A 14,955-nucleotide genomic window follows, 5' to 3' on the forward strand; every position below is an offset into this window, starting at 1 on the left:
GCCACATTAAATCATGTATTTCCCACGATTTTTTCAACTTCTATCAAAACAAAGAGCAAAGTGGCAGGGTTCTAACAGGAGATCGAGTGTGTATCTACGGGTGCCATATCTTCAGTATTTGTCACGCTACATGTGTTTTGAATTACCAAGCTAAGTGCGCACCATCGGCATTTGTCGAGCGAGAAATAATGGAGTTCAGTCGTTAGGGCATCTGACTACCTGTGAGAGACCCTGGGCCAATCCCCAGAGGGGGAGAACCAGGGTCTTTTACACCTGTTCAAACTGCTCTGGCACCCACCCAGTGTCGTATCAAGTGGGTACCTGGAGTAAACTTTGGGGGGGGGGGTAAAGGTAGCCAGGAGCATGGTGGTGATCACATCATCCCAACCTTCGGCTGTGATCAAGAAAGTGTGGCGCCCTAATTCCACACCCCCTAGATGCCTTCATAGCTTGGTGCAAGCATAAGGGAGCACTTTACTTTCTCAAAAATCTGTTCCAACATATCAAACTGTCACAAAAATACATAAGACCATGTGACCTACAATTTAAGATAATAGTTTAAAAGCACAATGGAAGTATAAGTTTTGGTATATTTCGCAGAAAAATGTTCTAAAACAAAAATGCGAATTTTGGTAAACGTAACACTAACAAGTCAAAGAAAGATAATGCCAATTTTTGGTGCTATAATATATCGGTATCTGTCACGTGAGATTGATTGATTTAAAATTTTTGGGTGTGTCGCCACTTATGGTCATTATGCACCCTTCAGTATATATCGGGAAAATTCCATTATCTAAAACCCTTACCTTAAAATTAAAAAGGTGGTATAATAAATAACTTTCCCAAAATAACTTACAAGCTATCAAACTCTCACAAAGAGTAGTTTAAAAACATCATGAAGGTATAATTTCAGGTATTTGCCAGAAAATGCACTAAAATGAAAATGTGAATTTTGGTAAAATAACACCGAGTAGTAAAAAATAAAAAAAATACACCAATTTGAAAAAAAAAAATGACAAGAAATCAAGATCCCTACCGATTAAGCATAAATGAAACAAGAATATCAGTAGTAATTTATTGCATTAGTAACAGTGTTGCCAACAGCACGAGAGAAAAACGGGCTAAATCGCACCCAAAATGGAGCTAAAATTCACATCCAAGGGGCTAGATTTACAAAGGTGCGGCTGCCCACTGAAAAAAAATCTGGTTCTTAATTCTTGGGTGTTTTGGTGCAAAATTTCTGAAACTCAAGAACCACAACTAATCAACTGTCAAGATGAGGGGCATACGCTCAACTAAATTATTATTTTTTAACTTAAATAATTTATTTCCCCGTAAATTGTGGTGCAGTAGATTACACAAGAGCATTACACATTTTCGGCATATTCCTCCTTCATATATATGCACACGTACACTCACACACACACATGACCGAACGCAAGAACTAGTCTCTGGGCGAGCCTCACTGTTACGAACGATTCGTCGATTCCGCACCGCACTTCTGTGAACTTTCAAGGACCAGATGCAATGCAACTGAACAAAGATTCGCATTTTCTGGAATCGACGTTATCCGTAATTCGCCTCGGGCTACTCAGCATACCAAAACCAGAAACAAGGGGATGAAGTGACAATGTGCACTTGCTACCTGCTCCCCAGGAGGAGTCGCAGGACGAGCTTGCAGGTGCACAGGAGGGTCGGTTAAGTGAATTCTTCTTTGCAGTTTACTGAAATACCAAAAAACATTTCATTACTGAAAGGGCTGGATTTGTAGCAAGATTTCTCTCTGTAGGGCTAAAAAGCCCCCTGGGGCTTTTGCTGAATTTTGGGGCTGAGTACGTACTCAAAAGGGCCAGTTCTGGCCCCAAAAGGGCCAACTTGGCAACACTGATTAGTAACAGTGAGTCCTAACCTAATTTTCGGCATAATCACCATTGTTGTTCTGGCATTTGTTGTAGCATGGCACTAAATTTTGTATGCCCACGGCATATGTGTCTGACAACAAAGACTGGAACTATCTCTACTGCAGTGTACCTGTCAAATCCTTGTCCTGCCAGAAACCTCTTCAGTTAAACAAGGAGATGAAAGTCGGTTTATTCAAGGCCAGGACTACAGGGAGTGGTCAAAGATCTCTCACCTGAAGTGATGCAAAGGGCCCACGTGTGCTCAGCTGTATGGGTTTGTGCACATTCGATTGTTCTTCTGTGAATTGTCTGCACCATCGTCTGACCATACTGTCACTCACAACGTCCGGTCTGCACACCTCACACGATTGCTGGTGGCTCTGTGCCAAATTCTGAGCATGCAAGAATATGATTACTACACGTATGCTACATCACAGTCGGTGGGAGACTGCATAAGAGCTACAATCTTTAACCTAGAACTGTCCTAAAACGGCTGCATTGCGACTGTTGCAACTGTACCAGATGACAGCTACATGCCACTTCTTCCTGCCTGCATGTGTGTGTTGCTCTCCGGCCACTAGTGCTGCGTACAGGCAACATTGGAGCTTTTTTCAGGACGACCCTCGTATATGAACTTTCAGAAGCTGTTATTAACAGTGTGTTCCTGTTTTAATCTTTGATTAGCTAAATCGGGTACCTATACGATGCAAATCTATAAATTGCTTGCGTTAAATTTCTAATATCTACATACCCTTTCCTTCAGCAATAATGGTATAACTGCATGTTGTCATTTTCACTGTACTTCACTTGGATATGCTGTACTGAAGCAGAAATCCCATTGATAATGTAAGGAAATATGACACTTTCTTTTGTATAGTTCAATTGTTTCACTTATATGCAAGAGTTAAGTTGTTTGCTTTACAGAGAAGAGAGGAGCTTTATGCATCGAAAAATGAGTCCACATTCAAGGAGAGGGTTCCAAACATCAGTGGAAATATCAACATATAATACCGAGAATGTATAAGGAGATTGATACAAAATGTATTTCTTAATCAATCACTCTTCACTCTAATCTCATTTAGTTGTAACTTTAAAAATAATCAAGTATTTTATTTTAAACTTACTGCGTATGATAAAATTCCGTAATCCTTCCCTAGCTTGTGAATTGTAATAATTTTCCAAATTCACTATTTTGCAGTTTGAATTCAAACCATAGACACTAGAGAAATGAAGTCAATTTCATAGAAGATAATGTTGGTACTTAACAAATCCATACGTGGATCTGTATGAGTTTATTATTTCCATTTGCAAAAACATCGATATCGTTTCGTTTGTAATTGTCAGGGAAAAATGTAAATTTTGTCCTGGAAAACCTGGAGAAGTCAGGGAATTTCATTTCTGCTTGTTTGTAGCCACTCTGATATATGCACTGTACACACTGCAAAACCTCAAATCAACATTTTAAAAATGAAACTCTTTTGTTAAACATACACTAATCATCTTGCATTGTTCAGTCACAATCACTTCTGGGTTGTAATGATCCTATTGAAAGTCAGTGTGGTAGTCACAACCGAGAAGTGTCCACAACTGTCTGTAATTCAAATATGTATCAGCCGGAAGTGAAAGGTAAGTAGCTGGAATCTGCTACAGAACCAGACATACTATTTTGCTACAAAGTTTCTCAAACAATGGGTAATGTTTAGCTTTCACGTTTGAAAATTTATCTAACAAAGCTTGAAAGTACGTTTGAATTTTGTATTGTGCTGAAGAAGCCACTGTGTAGTGTAAACCAAACAGCAGTGATATAATCATGAGTTGATGTCTGTGTAACATTACCTTCTTCAGTGTTTTACAATTATCTTTCTCTTATGTAGTCTATTCTGTGCTTTGAATTAGTGAATTTTATGGTTTTTAAAAAGGGGAACAATATGTGTGTGCAATAAGTATTTTTTTTGTTATTATTTGCTTTTCAAGATGATGTCTTTGTTTCATGTATTTTTGTTAAGCTAAAATGGGCAGTTCAAGAGCTTCCGAGGAACATTTGACAAGCATCACATGAGTATTTTAACATGTTGCAAATATTGTACAAATGTGATACAGTTCTTCAAAGAAGACAAGTAACAGTTGGGCTGAAAAGTTCGTAGGCTAACATAGTAAAAAATATTTTTTTGACAAAATTCGATTTTATTATTCAATATAGTTGCCTTTGAGGGCGATACAACGATTATAGCGGTCATACAATTTTTTGATGCCATTTTTATAGTACGATTTCTCTTTAGCCTCAAAATAGGCCTCAGTTTCGACGATTACCTCTTCATCAGTGCTAAATTTCTTTCCAGCAAGCATTCTTTTAAGGCCTGCAAACAGGAAAAAGTCACTGGGGGCCAGATCTGGAGAATATGGTGGATGGGGAAGCAATTCGTAGTCTAATTCATATAATTTTGCCATCGTTTTCATTGATTTGTGACACGGTGCATTGTCTTGATGAAACAGCACTTTTTTCTTCTTCAAATGGGGCCGTTTTTTCGTGATTTCATCCTTTAAACGCTCCAACAACGCTATGTAATAATCTCAGCTATCTCGATCAACTTCACTTTACGATCATTTAAAATTATTTTGTGGACTTTTTTGATGTTTTCGTCGGTAACAGCCTCTTTGGGGCATCCACTGCGTGCATCGTCTTCGATGCTCATTTCGCCTCGTTTAAATTTAGCAAACCACTTCTCAACGGTTGATTTTCCTGGTGCAGAGTCTGAATAATGTTTATCAAGCCAAGCCTTGGCTTCAACAGTATTTTTTTTTAGCCAAAAAGCAATGCTTTATTAACACGAAATTCTTTTTTATCCATTTTTTCACAATAACAAAAGCTGCTTCACTCACAATGCTATATCTCACGAACTAATTATCCGGCAGCTGTGAAATTTATACACGTATCTTTTGAAGGTTAGTACTAAGTAAAAATCACATGGATTTAATTCTAGTAACGCCATCTATGAGTCAGCCTACGAACTTTTCAGCCCAACTGTTATGTACCTGAATGCTGAATCCTCATGTTTTTTATCCTCATGTTTCATCTTCAGAAATTAGAAATCAAGGTAGTGTTAAAAGGTATATTTTAAATCCTGTAACATTTAACAGTACCTAATAATATTATGCTAGCTTTTATTTACTTCTGAACAAGACAACTGGTCTTTGTCAAAAAGTTGAGGATTCAACATTGAGGTACATATTTGTTTTCTTTGAGAAACTTTTTCACGTTAACAACATAGTATGTTAAATATAGAGTGTTTGTTTTACTATCATTTGAGTGGTACGAGTTGTATGAAGATTCAATTAAAGCCAAATTGATTAATACTTATTAATTTCCATTCATCAAAATAACTTTCGTTTTAAATTCTAATGGGAATTACACACACATTTCAGACTGACCGCTTAATCATTGTAGTGGGTTCCTTGTTGGACATAATTTGAAATTTTAGTGTTCTCATCTGAATGTAACGAGTCCTTTTTTTTCTCCAGTGCATTCAATAATATTTTTCCAGTGTAGGCCATGTTGCATTCTTTAGATAGAACATAGTCATCTTTAAACTAATGTGGCACAATGTCTTCACAATTAGTGTCTTTGTATTTCTACAGTGTACACTGGCTCAGGTGCTTAAATCTTTGAATTTGAAGTTCTGAAGTAAATATTTTCAGGATGGTTTGAATAATGTGTTGTGTAACATTAATGTTGCAGAACATTTGCATGGAATGCTGTTGCAAAATGTATCAAAATTAAAAGTTTATGAGTTTCAAAGTTATATTGTAAACCTCGTATTTCTTAGAAGTTCTGCCACTTTTGATTTAAATTCTAAAATTTTTTCCTTACATAACAATATTTTTCAAGCAGAAAAATGTTACATCATAATTTTTTATATAAATCAAGATAATATATAAATGAACTTGTGCTTAGTCAAATGGTTAGCACTCTCTTAACCTTTGGTGCAAGTGGTCCCAGGTTTATTCTCCAATGGGGCTTCCAAGTTTCAGTATGGACCCAACACCATGTGGACAGTCTAGTTGAAAGCAGGTCTTGAAAGCCAATACAGGTTGTTGTGCCATGAAGTAAGTTTGGGTATATAAACATCATCATTTTGTGGTTTCAAATTACCAAAGAAATTTATTTCTGAGAAATTGGTTGTTAAAGGTGGTTTGATATTACAAAATAATAGAGTAAGTGTTACTGCTAAAGTGGCTTTTATATTTCAGCGACATTCCTAGTTCCCCAGAATGTTTTCAAGATACACACCAAACGCATTACATGGCTAGTCACTTTACACTAGTGAACCTGGGGAACCAGGACAAAATGTTAATGCAAGAATCAAAAACACTTTGATACTAACATTTACTGTATTTCTTGTAATTTTGAGAAATGGTTTAAAAATTTACATGCATGATAATACTAACGTGAGCCAAAGATACACTAATGGTGGTTAGGTGTAATTGTCATTATAGCGTTAAAATTTCGGAATATATGGCTAAGAAAATGCAATCGTGTCAGGTAGGTAGGTGAGTTTGTGTTTTGCATGTGCCTGTAATGTACCCATGCTTCTGATCTCTACAGTTTTCTTTTGTATGTGGTTATTCTACCAGGGTAAGCAGGAAAATGTCCCCCCTTCACGCCCATCGGTGAAAGAAAGGTTGGGAATACAACATTCTACCAAAGTTTTGAACACGGTCCAACCTAAAGTGCCATCACAGGAAAACCAGAAGGTACAAATTTTCATTTTGATTTTACTACCAGATGTGTTTGCAGATTGTTATTCACCTTTTAAGTAACCCTGGTTGAGGACTGAACATTAGGCTTTCCATTTTCAGGCAAATGCATTATTCTTAACACTGCTGAAAATTTGGTTGTTTTCAACTCTAGTTAAATGCATTTTATTCATTTTTCAATATTGTAAACAACACATTCTGTCTTGTTACAAATGGTAATGAAGTAATTTGATTATCTGTGGCTAAGTTGTTAGTATAACATACTATGAAGTCAGAGGCTCCAGGTTCAAACCCTATTGTCACAGATAATCAGCAATATAAAATGACCAAAATATAAAGAAACCAGTACTATTGATTAAATCGGCCATTTTAGATGTGATTCAAGACAATAAGTAATTCCTAGTACAGTTTCCTCCTTTTAACTCCAATCAGTCTGATGTTTCACCACTTGTAATAGGAAAGAATGAGCTGTTTTTAATAGTTAATGAAATGTATTTTCTAGCACAAGGTGTAGACAGTATCAAGTTAAACATTTGTACACAGGCTTTCTTTTCATCACTATATGCACTGATCAACATTGTTTGTCATATATATAATTAAAGTGATTATAATGTAATTGTCTGAAAAATTATCAAGTGTTATTGATTGATGCATCTAGAAATCAAATAATATTGAAAGTAGTATATCCTTTCTTAAAATTTTCAGGATGAAAATGGCCACTTCCTCTGCATACATTAATGCATATTGATGTTTTTTAGGAATATGAAAGTATTGTTCCACGTTTCTTTACAAAAAATCCTGTTATGTTTGGCAACTGATGTTTGCATAGGGCAAAAGGTTGTAGTTCATTGTGTTAAATTCCTTACCGGTAAGCTTGGATACCGAGCAGTTTTATGGTTCTTCTGTGGTTGGTTGATCTGTTCGAGAGTGTGTTATTATTTCCCTATCCATATTTATCCATATTTACTAGGGCTAATCATCCAATATAGGTTTGTTGTTCAAGTCAATAGTTTTACTAATCCATTCTTTCTATGAAGTCTGAAACTTGCTTTGGCAATTGTCTTTTTCAACTATTTTTATTAGTAAAGAGTAAAAATAAAATTATCCACTGTATTGCATCATGCCTTGAAGGATTATAGAGGTTGTGATGGTGCGACTCCACATGCTCCCAATCTTGCAGATGCAGTTATCTTAACCCCTTCCCCCACTCCCCACCTTGTATCCATGTATGAAAGACTCAAGAGTTGCTTATATATCGATGCCAGCAGAAAATTCTTCCTGCCGAAGATCATTTAACCCTGTTGTTCCAAATAGCAGTTAAGATGTCCTGTGGACACAGACCACTGTGGCTTGTATTAATAAATAAATGGTAGTGATGTGATTGACAATATGTCCTCTATGATCAAACTTTCGAAATTATCAAATTACACTGAAATCAGTTTGAATATCATATTTGTAGAAATACCAATGCATTTCAATCATTACATTTTCGGCTGATGTTGAACTATTGGAAATCAGCTTCGTCACATCCATAATAAATAGAAGTGTAGAAATTATATTTGCAGTTTTATTCATTGCCCGTTATTTTGAATTAAACATTTTTTTATGCACAGGGCCAGTAATTATTTGAGGGATTTTAATTATGAGCTTTGTTACATTATACTTACACAGACGATAATGAGTCATAAGAAATATTTTTTTATAAGAACTAAAGTGGCCCACATGAAAAAAATTATCATGGTCTGGATGTGGTTTGTAGGCCATAGTTTGTGGACCCTAGGCTAAACCCACCAGAAATGGCTAGTCTGGCTGCATTACAGCTTAAGAAAGATTAGAAACTCCCTGTGGTGCTGCTGTTGAATTTTCAACTGCAAGCGAGTGTAGGCGATGCAATCAGCTGTTTCCCCATGTCATCCAGCCCTTGCATTGCCAAGTGTTTGTGTGATCATGAAAGGGAAAACCATACACAGCGAAAGTAGAGATGTAATATTTAACTTTGTTAAAAGTTTTGGCAATGCAGCTAGGGAGAGAAGCTATACAAATGGCAAAATTGGAACACTCCGGTACAAAGAAGGAGAAGCAAGAGGAGAAAACAAATGACTATCTACTTTGGTTCAAGTTTTTGCCATAGTTCTTCATGTCTAAGGGGATTCTTACTGTTGAGTTTCAGGTTCTTTCAGTTCTTCAATTACACAAGAAATGGAGTCAGGAATAAAACAGTATTAGCAACACGAACGTAAATGTATAATTTAGGAACACAGTAACATAATCAGCACAATAACTTACATTGTGATATGAAGATACAAAGTTGCGTCGCACAGGACGGCTATATCATATTGGACATATTTGACAGGAAGAACGCACAGACTAAACACCAACAACATTTAATAATCAGGTCTGGCGTTCGAGTTCAATCAGCATACGACACTCTCCCCCCCTTAGGTTGAAGAGACTCCCGTTTCATGTAGTTTGCCCATATCGGTCAGGCGGTCGTCTTGGTCTTTGTGATCTCCTAACCGGTTGATTGTCGCAGGCCGCATTCGGAGGTACCAGTGGATCCTGATAAGTAGGCACTGGGAGATAATCTTCCTCTCCAACAAGCACTGGGTTTTTTCGGACAAGGATGTCTTTTCCGACCTTGTCGGGATACTTCTTGATCTTCGAGAGATGAACAACAATCGTGTCATTGTCCACAATCACCTTCGCCATCTTCCGGCCCATCAATTTAACAATTTCTCCGATTTTGTATTTGGATCCATGGCTGAATTGTTTCTTGCGTTGTTCAACAAGCACCTTTTCCCCCGGCATAAACGGAACGGGACTAATAGGCTGATTGTCGAAACCATTTGGTGCGTCAAAAGTGGAAATGTCCGTTCTTGGCCGAAACTTGAGCAAACGTTCTGCTGGACTACATCCGTGCACTGGAGTATTCCTTAATCTGCCTAAAAGCTCAAGAACGAACTTGTCCATCTCTCTCAACGTGATGTATGAACGATTCGAAAAGTTCTTTTGTAGTAAATTCTTCACCACCCCAACATTCCTTTCAGCTAGACCATTTGATTGAGGGGGTGTACGGAGCTGAGTGAAGAAGCTTGATGTTCTTCTTTGAGCAATAAGAATTGAAGTCTGAAGATGCAAATGGTTGGCCATTATCTGTAACATATGTTTTCGGATATCCAAAGCATGAGGAAAATTCCTGTAAGTAACCAATCATGGTGTCAAATCGCATATTCTTCACTCTCCACACAGATATCCAATGAGAGTAAGCGTCAACTAGCAACAAGAAATCCATGTCTGAGAAATGGAAGAAATCAAGATGAACACGCTCAAAAGGCTGCGATGCAATAGGCCACGTTTCGAATGCGGTACCTGGTACATTGGGCCTGTTATTGTATCGCAAACATGTGTCACACGAAGATGTAACCCTTTCAATATCTTCATTCATCGTGTTCCAGAAGAACGATGAACGAGCTATTTCCTTTATTTTGCATGTTCCCTGGTGGAATTTGTGTAACAGAGACAGGACACTTTGTATACAAGATTCAGGTACAACTAGTCTTTCGCCCACGAAAATACATCCCTTCTGTATGTGGACATCATATCGCCTGTCGAATATTTTCGTGATAGGATGACTTTTTGTTCTCCCTATGGATTGTGGCCATCTCCTTTGAACATATTCGAAGACTTTAGAAAGCTCAGGATCACGTTGTGATTCCAGCGAAATGCGCGTCAACACCGAAGATTCAATAAGATTAAGGACAACTGGCTCAGCTGTCAACTGACATGCGAAATCATCATGATAATCATGAACTGGATCATCTGCAACACAAATTCTAGATAGAGCATCAGCCAACTCAACATGCGGCGTGTAAACAGTTCTGAAGTCATATTCTTCCAATACTAACTTCCATCTGTTGATTCTGCTGATGGCTAAAGCAGGCAAGTTACTTCTAGGATCCAACAGGTGAGATAAAGGTTTCGAGTCGGTGAACGCGACAAAATGTCGTCCAATAAGATACTTGTGAAAGTATTTGACTCCACGGACTAATGCAAGTGATTCCCTTTCCAATTGAGTGTAGTTCCTTTCCGCAGCGGATAAAGTACCGGCCATACACATGATAGGCTTTAGGACTCCGTTTATCTTGCGCATTATGGCTGCTCCCGTAGCGGTAGGAGATGCATCCGACATGAGGTATAAGTCTTTATCAGGATCATATACTGTGCGTACTAAGTCCTTAGATAGCAGATCCTTGACATCCTGGAATTCCTTCTGATGAACATCTGTCCATGACCAGCGCACCCCATTCTTCAACAAATCATATAAACTGGCAACACAGTCAGCTAGGTTTGGCAGGTACGAAGCGTAATACGTGACCATACCGAGAAATGACTTCAATTCGCCGACATTAGTGGGTGGCTTACATTGAATTATTTTATCAATGTTTTCTTTCAGAGGACGAATTCCCTCCTGTGAAAGAGAATGTCCCAGATACTTCACATTTTGTACAAAGAACACAGACTTTTGTTCATTTATGCGGACGCCATAATCGGAGAAAAGATTTAGCACCTTTCGTGCGTTATCATAGCACTCCTCAAGAGTAACTCCTCCCACTAAAATGTCGTCTTGGAAAATGGAAACCTTGTCTACACCCATCAATATCTGCTCCATCGTGGCTTGAAAAATTGCACTGGCAGAGTTTACTCCGAAGGGAAGCTTCAACTGTCTGAATAACCCGAATTCCGTGTTGAAGACAAGAACCTTCTGAGCCTGAAGAGATAGGCGTAACTGAAGGTAAGCCCTTCGAAGGTCAAATGAAACGAACCAACAGCAACCAACCATCTTGTTGAAAAGATCCTCTATTCTAGGTAACGGATGTCCCATCTTCCTGAGTTGCGGATTAACAGTGTTCTTGTAGGTTACACATAATCTTAATTCACCGTTTTTCTTACGAACAACAACAAGAGGAGAAGCCCACGATGATGATTTGATCGATTCAATGACTCCGTCGCTAACCAACTTCTGTAATTCTTCCTTGACTGATTCCTTAAGCGAGTACGGGACGTCGTAATATCTCTTGAACACTGGAGTAGCATCGTCTTTCAATGGCAAGTCTATCTCGAAGCGTTTGATCGACTTGGACATGTCACCATCAAAAGGTATAGGGAAATCTTTCTTTAGATTCGCAACCAGTTCCTTTATTGATGACGATTCAAGAGTATTTGAAACCGTCTGAAGAGTATGTGAAACAAAGATGTTTCGCCATTCAGGCATGAAAACATCAATCCAAGACAAACCCATAATCGAACGATTCAATTTTGTCTTAACAACAATCATATCTAAGTTATGTTTCATTCCTCGAAATATAACTTCAACATTAACTTTTCCTAATACACCAAGATTGTTGCCATTTGCTGCTTTCAAGACGATAGGAAAATTGCATATAGTGCAACCTCGCAATGAAGACTCAAATTGTCTGCTATCAATTAAAGTATAAACAGAACCTGTATCCACTAGGAATGGAATCTTAGAATTGTTGACTTGTAAGTCGACAAACAACGATCCCTGTGTTTGCCAAACAGATTCACTCTCTTTAGTAATGAAGGTAGTGAAAATTTTTGGACACAGAGCATTACATTGGACACTAGCGGCGCTGTAATCAACAAATTCGCTCTTAGATTTTTCTTCTTGATCATCTGCAAATTTGTGATCTATGGGAATGCACGGCACATTAAAATCTGAAAAATCAATGGATGATTCTCGGACCATATGTTTGAAATTGCTGTGATTGTTAGGTACAATGGAAGGTTTCGAATTATCTTGCATATCAATAGATCTTTCATTGATACCCGTGTTAAGCACAATGTTAGTGCCAGAAACCAATTTGCTTTTACTAGAATTGTTAAATTCTCTCTTCTTGCAGGCAGTCAAGAAATGATTTTTCTTTTTACAATATCTGCAAGTAGCCCCAAAAGCTGGGCATTTCCCGTTAGGATGAAAAGAATTACAATTACCACACGGTTTACCAGAATCATTGTTTGATTTGTTACCAATATACCTTGAATCAGTTCTATTTTGTCTGATGTTCATTCGGAATTTGTCCTTGTACCTGTTTTGTATTTGCGAAGTGACTTCAGTTGGAGTTTCAGAATATTCCACAGCATTCTTTGAGCGACTTTGATTAATAATTCCCTCATTTAATTCTAGCTCATCGAGATACATGGCCGTATCTATTGCTTTTTTCAAGGTCAAATCAGGATCTGATAACAGTCTATTTCTAACACGCACACTTCTCATACCAAGAATAAATACGTCGCGACACATTGAGTCGATGAGATCACCAAAATCACATTTTGAAGCTTGTTCTTTGATTTGCACAATGAAATCCGGAATGTTCTGATTTTCTTTCTGTTTAATAAGAAAGAACTTATGCCTTTCAAGCATGAGATTTTTCTTGGGCTCATAATGGCGGATCAACATTTGTTGAATTTGGGCAAGACTGAGTTCTGATATAGATTTTGGTTGTATGAGATTATATAAATCAGCATACGTTCTGTGCCCTATTGCTGCTAATAGAATATGCTTAGCCTTTTCATCTGGAATGTCTGAACCTTTGCAGAAATGCTCGAATCTATCAAAATATTGCTTAATACTTTCCTGCTCCCTGCAGAATTCGGAAAATTGAGACAACCTCTGCATTGTATATAGAGATTCTTACCTCCAACAGACAACTTGAAGAACAATAACGAGAAATGTGTAGAATTACGAGAAGTAAGTATGTTCCAAGATCCTCGTCGCCATTGTTGATTTTGGGATTCTTTCAGTTCTTCAATTACACAAGAAATGGAGTCAGGAATAAAACAGTATTAGCAACATGAACGTAAATGTATAATTTAGGAACACAGTAACATAATCAGCACAATAACTTACATTGTGATATGAAGATACAAAGTTGCGTCGCACAGGACGGCTATATCATATTGGACATATTTGACAGGAAGAACGCACAGACTAAACACCAACAACATTTAATAATCAGGTCTGGCATTCGAGTTCAATCAGCATACGACACTTACTCCTATGAATTCTGTGATAGCACTACAGCTCCTGCTGTCAGTTGTCTTATCTCAGTCTTTGTGCCGGTAATAGGTTCTTTGCAAAGGCCGCAGCAATCTTTTGCCTCCAGTTTTTATCATGGGTCTGCAAATTGTTGACTTCCCTCTTCATTTATAATTTGTTACGTGGTAATGTCAGACAAAGTACTGTTTGTTTTAACATGTCGTCAGGTGAATGCTGTTTTCTCTCTCTCTTTTTTTTTTTGTTGGAGATGAGTTGAAGTTATTGTGTTCCATTCATCTTAATGTGTCACGTTCCAAAGTGATGTATCTGGTTGTCAGGCAGCATGAATTATCAACAATAATAAAATGTTTATGCAAATCTTATAGCATATTCCAAATCTACATAAATCAAACTTTAATCAGCTTTCTTGTGAAGTTAGCGGAGATGGACGGACGTATGACAAAATAGTATTCAGCCGGTGTATATGGCTTTCCCTTCATCAGTTTCATCTAATAATGGCTGATCCCTTACAATTTGATAGCCAAAAGTGATGGGAAAATGACCATAAGTAACAAATGCAACTACTGTACTGTATGTATTTGCATGAGTGCAAACTTTGATGAATAGTCTCATCTGTGACTGTTAATACGTGTGCTCTTATTTTGGAGTGAATTTAGTGTCTCCCTGGCATGTAGTGAAATTAACATTTGGTACTAGAAAAAGGAAATAAGTTCTTCCTCTATGAGTGATTTATTTCATCAGTATTTTCTGTCATAAACCTCTGTGATTTAACGTTCATTGTCAGTATTATATGTGTAGTCACATTTAATGACAACATAGATTTCCCATTGGCCTGGAGTTACTGGACATGCCAGGAAATTACCCCATTACTTAAAAAATCCATAATAAAGTCTGGAAATTTTATAAAGAATGTTAAAAAAAACCTGCATAATTCAGGAATAGTAAGTGGGAATTTTGAACTTGCAATGAATATGGAATTTTCACATATTTGTAAACGCTAATTTGTTCACATGAAAAAATAAAGAAATGCTTAATAATTAGGATTGAGCTGATACCATTTTGAACCAACACTCATTCTGATTTCCAACAATACCCATGGTTGAACACTAACAGTATTCCTTTGAAACTACCATAGTTTTAAAATACTCATAATGTCACAAGATATCATGTAATCACAAAATCCACTTCCTCCACATAGCAGCAGTGCAAAATTATTTTTAA

At 37.4% G+C, this 14,955-nt stretch overlaps 1 protein-coding gene across 4 annotated transcripts in view; it reads left to right on the top strand.

The window, feature by feature from the left end:
- swm (Zinc finger protein swm) overlaps positions 1-14,955 on the top strand; it is a 103,857-nt gene that overhangs the window by 64,582 nt on the left and 24,320 nt on the right. For all 4 annotated transcript variants that reach the window (XM_083120822.1, XM_083120819.1, XM_083120820.1 and 1 more), the window contains one exon: positions 6,534-6,653. In XM_083120822.1, coding sequence (XP_082976948.1) covers positions 6,534-6,653 — 120 coding nt within the window. The remainder of the gene's footprint in view (positions 1-6,533; positions 6,654-14,955) is intronic.

This window comes from Lepisma saccharinum, chromosome 4, assembly GCF_977018435.1.
Source record: "Lepisma saccharinum chromosome 4, izLepSacc3.1, whole genome shotgun sequence".
NCBI classification, from domain to species: Eukaryota; Metazoa; Arthropoda; class Insecta; order Zygentoma; family Lepismatidae; genus Lepisma; species Lepisma saccharinum.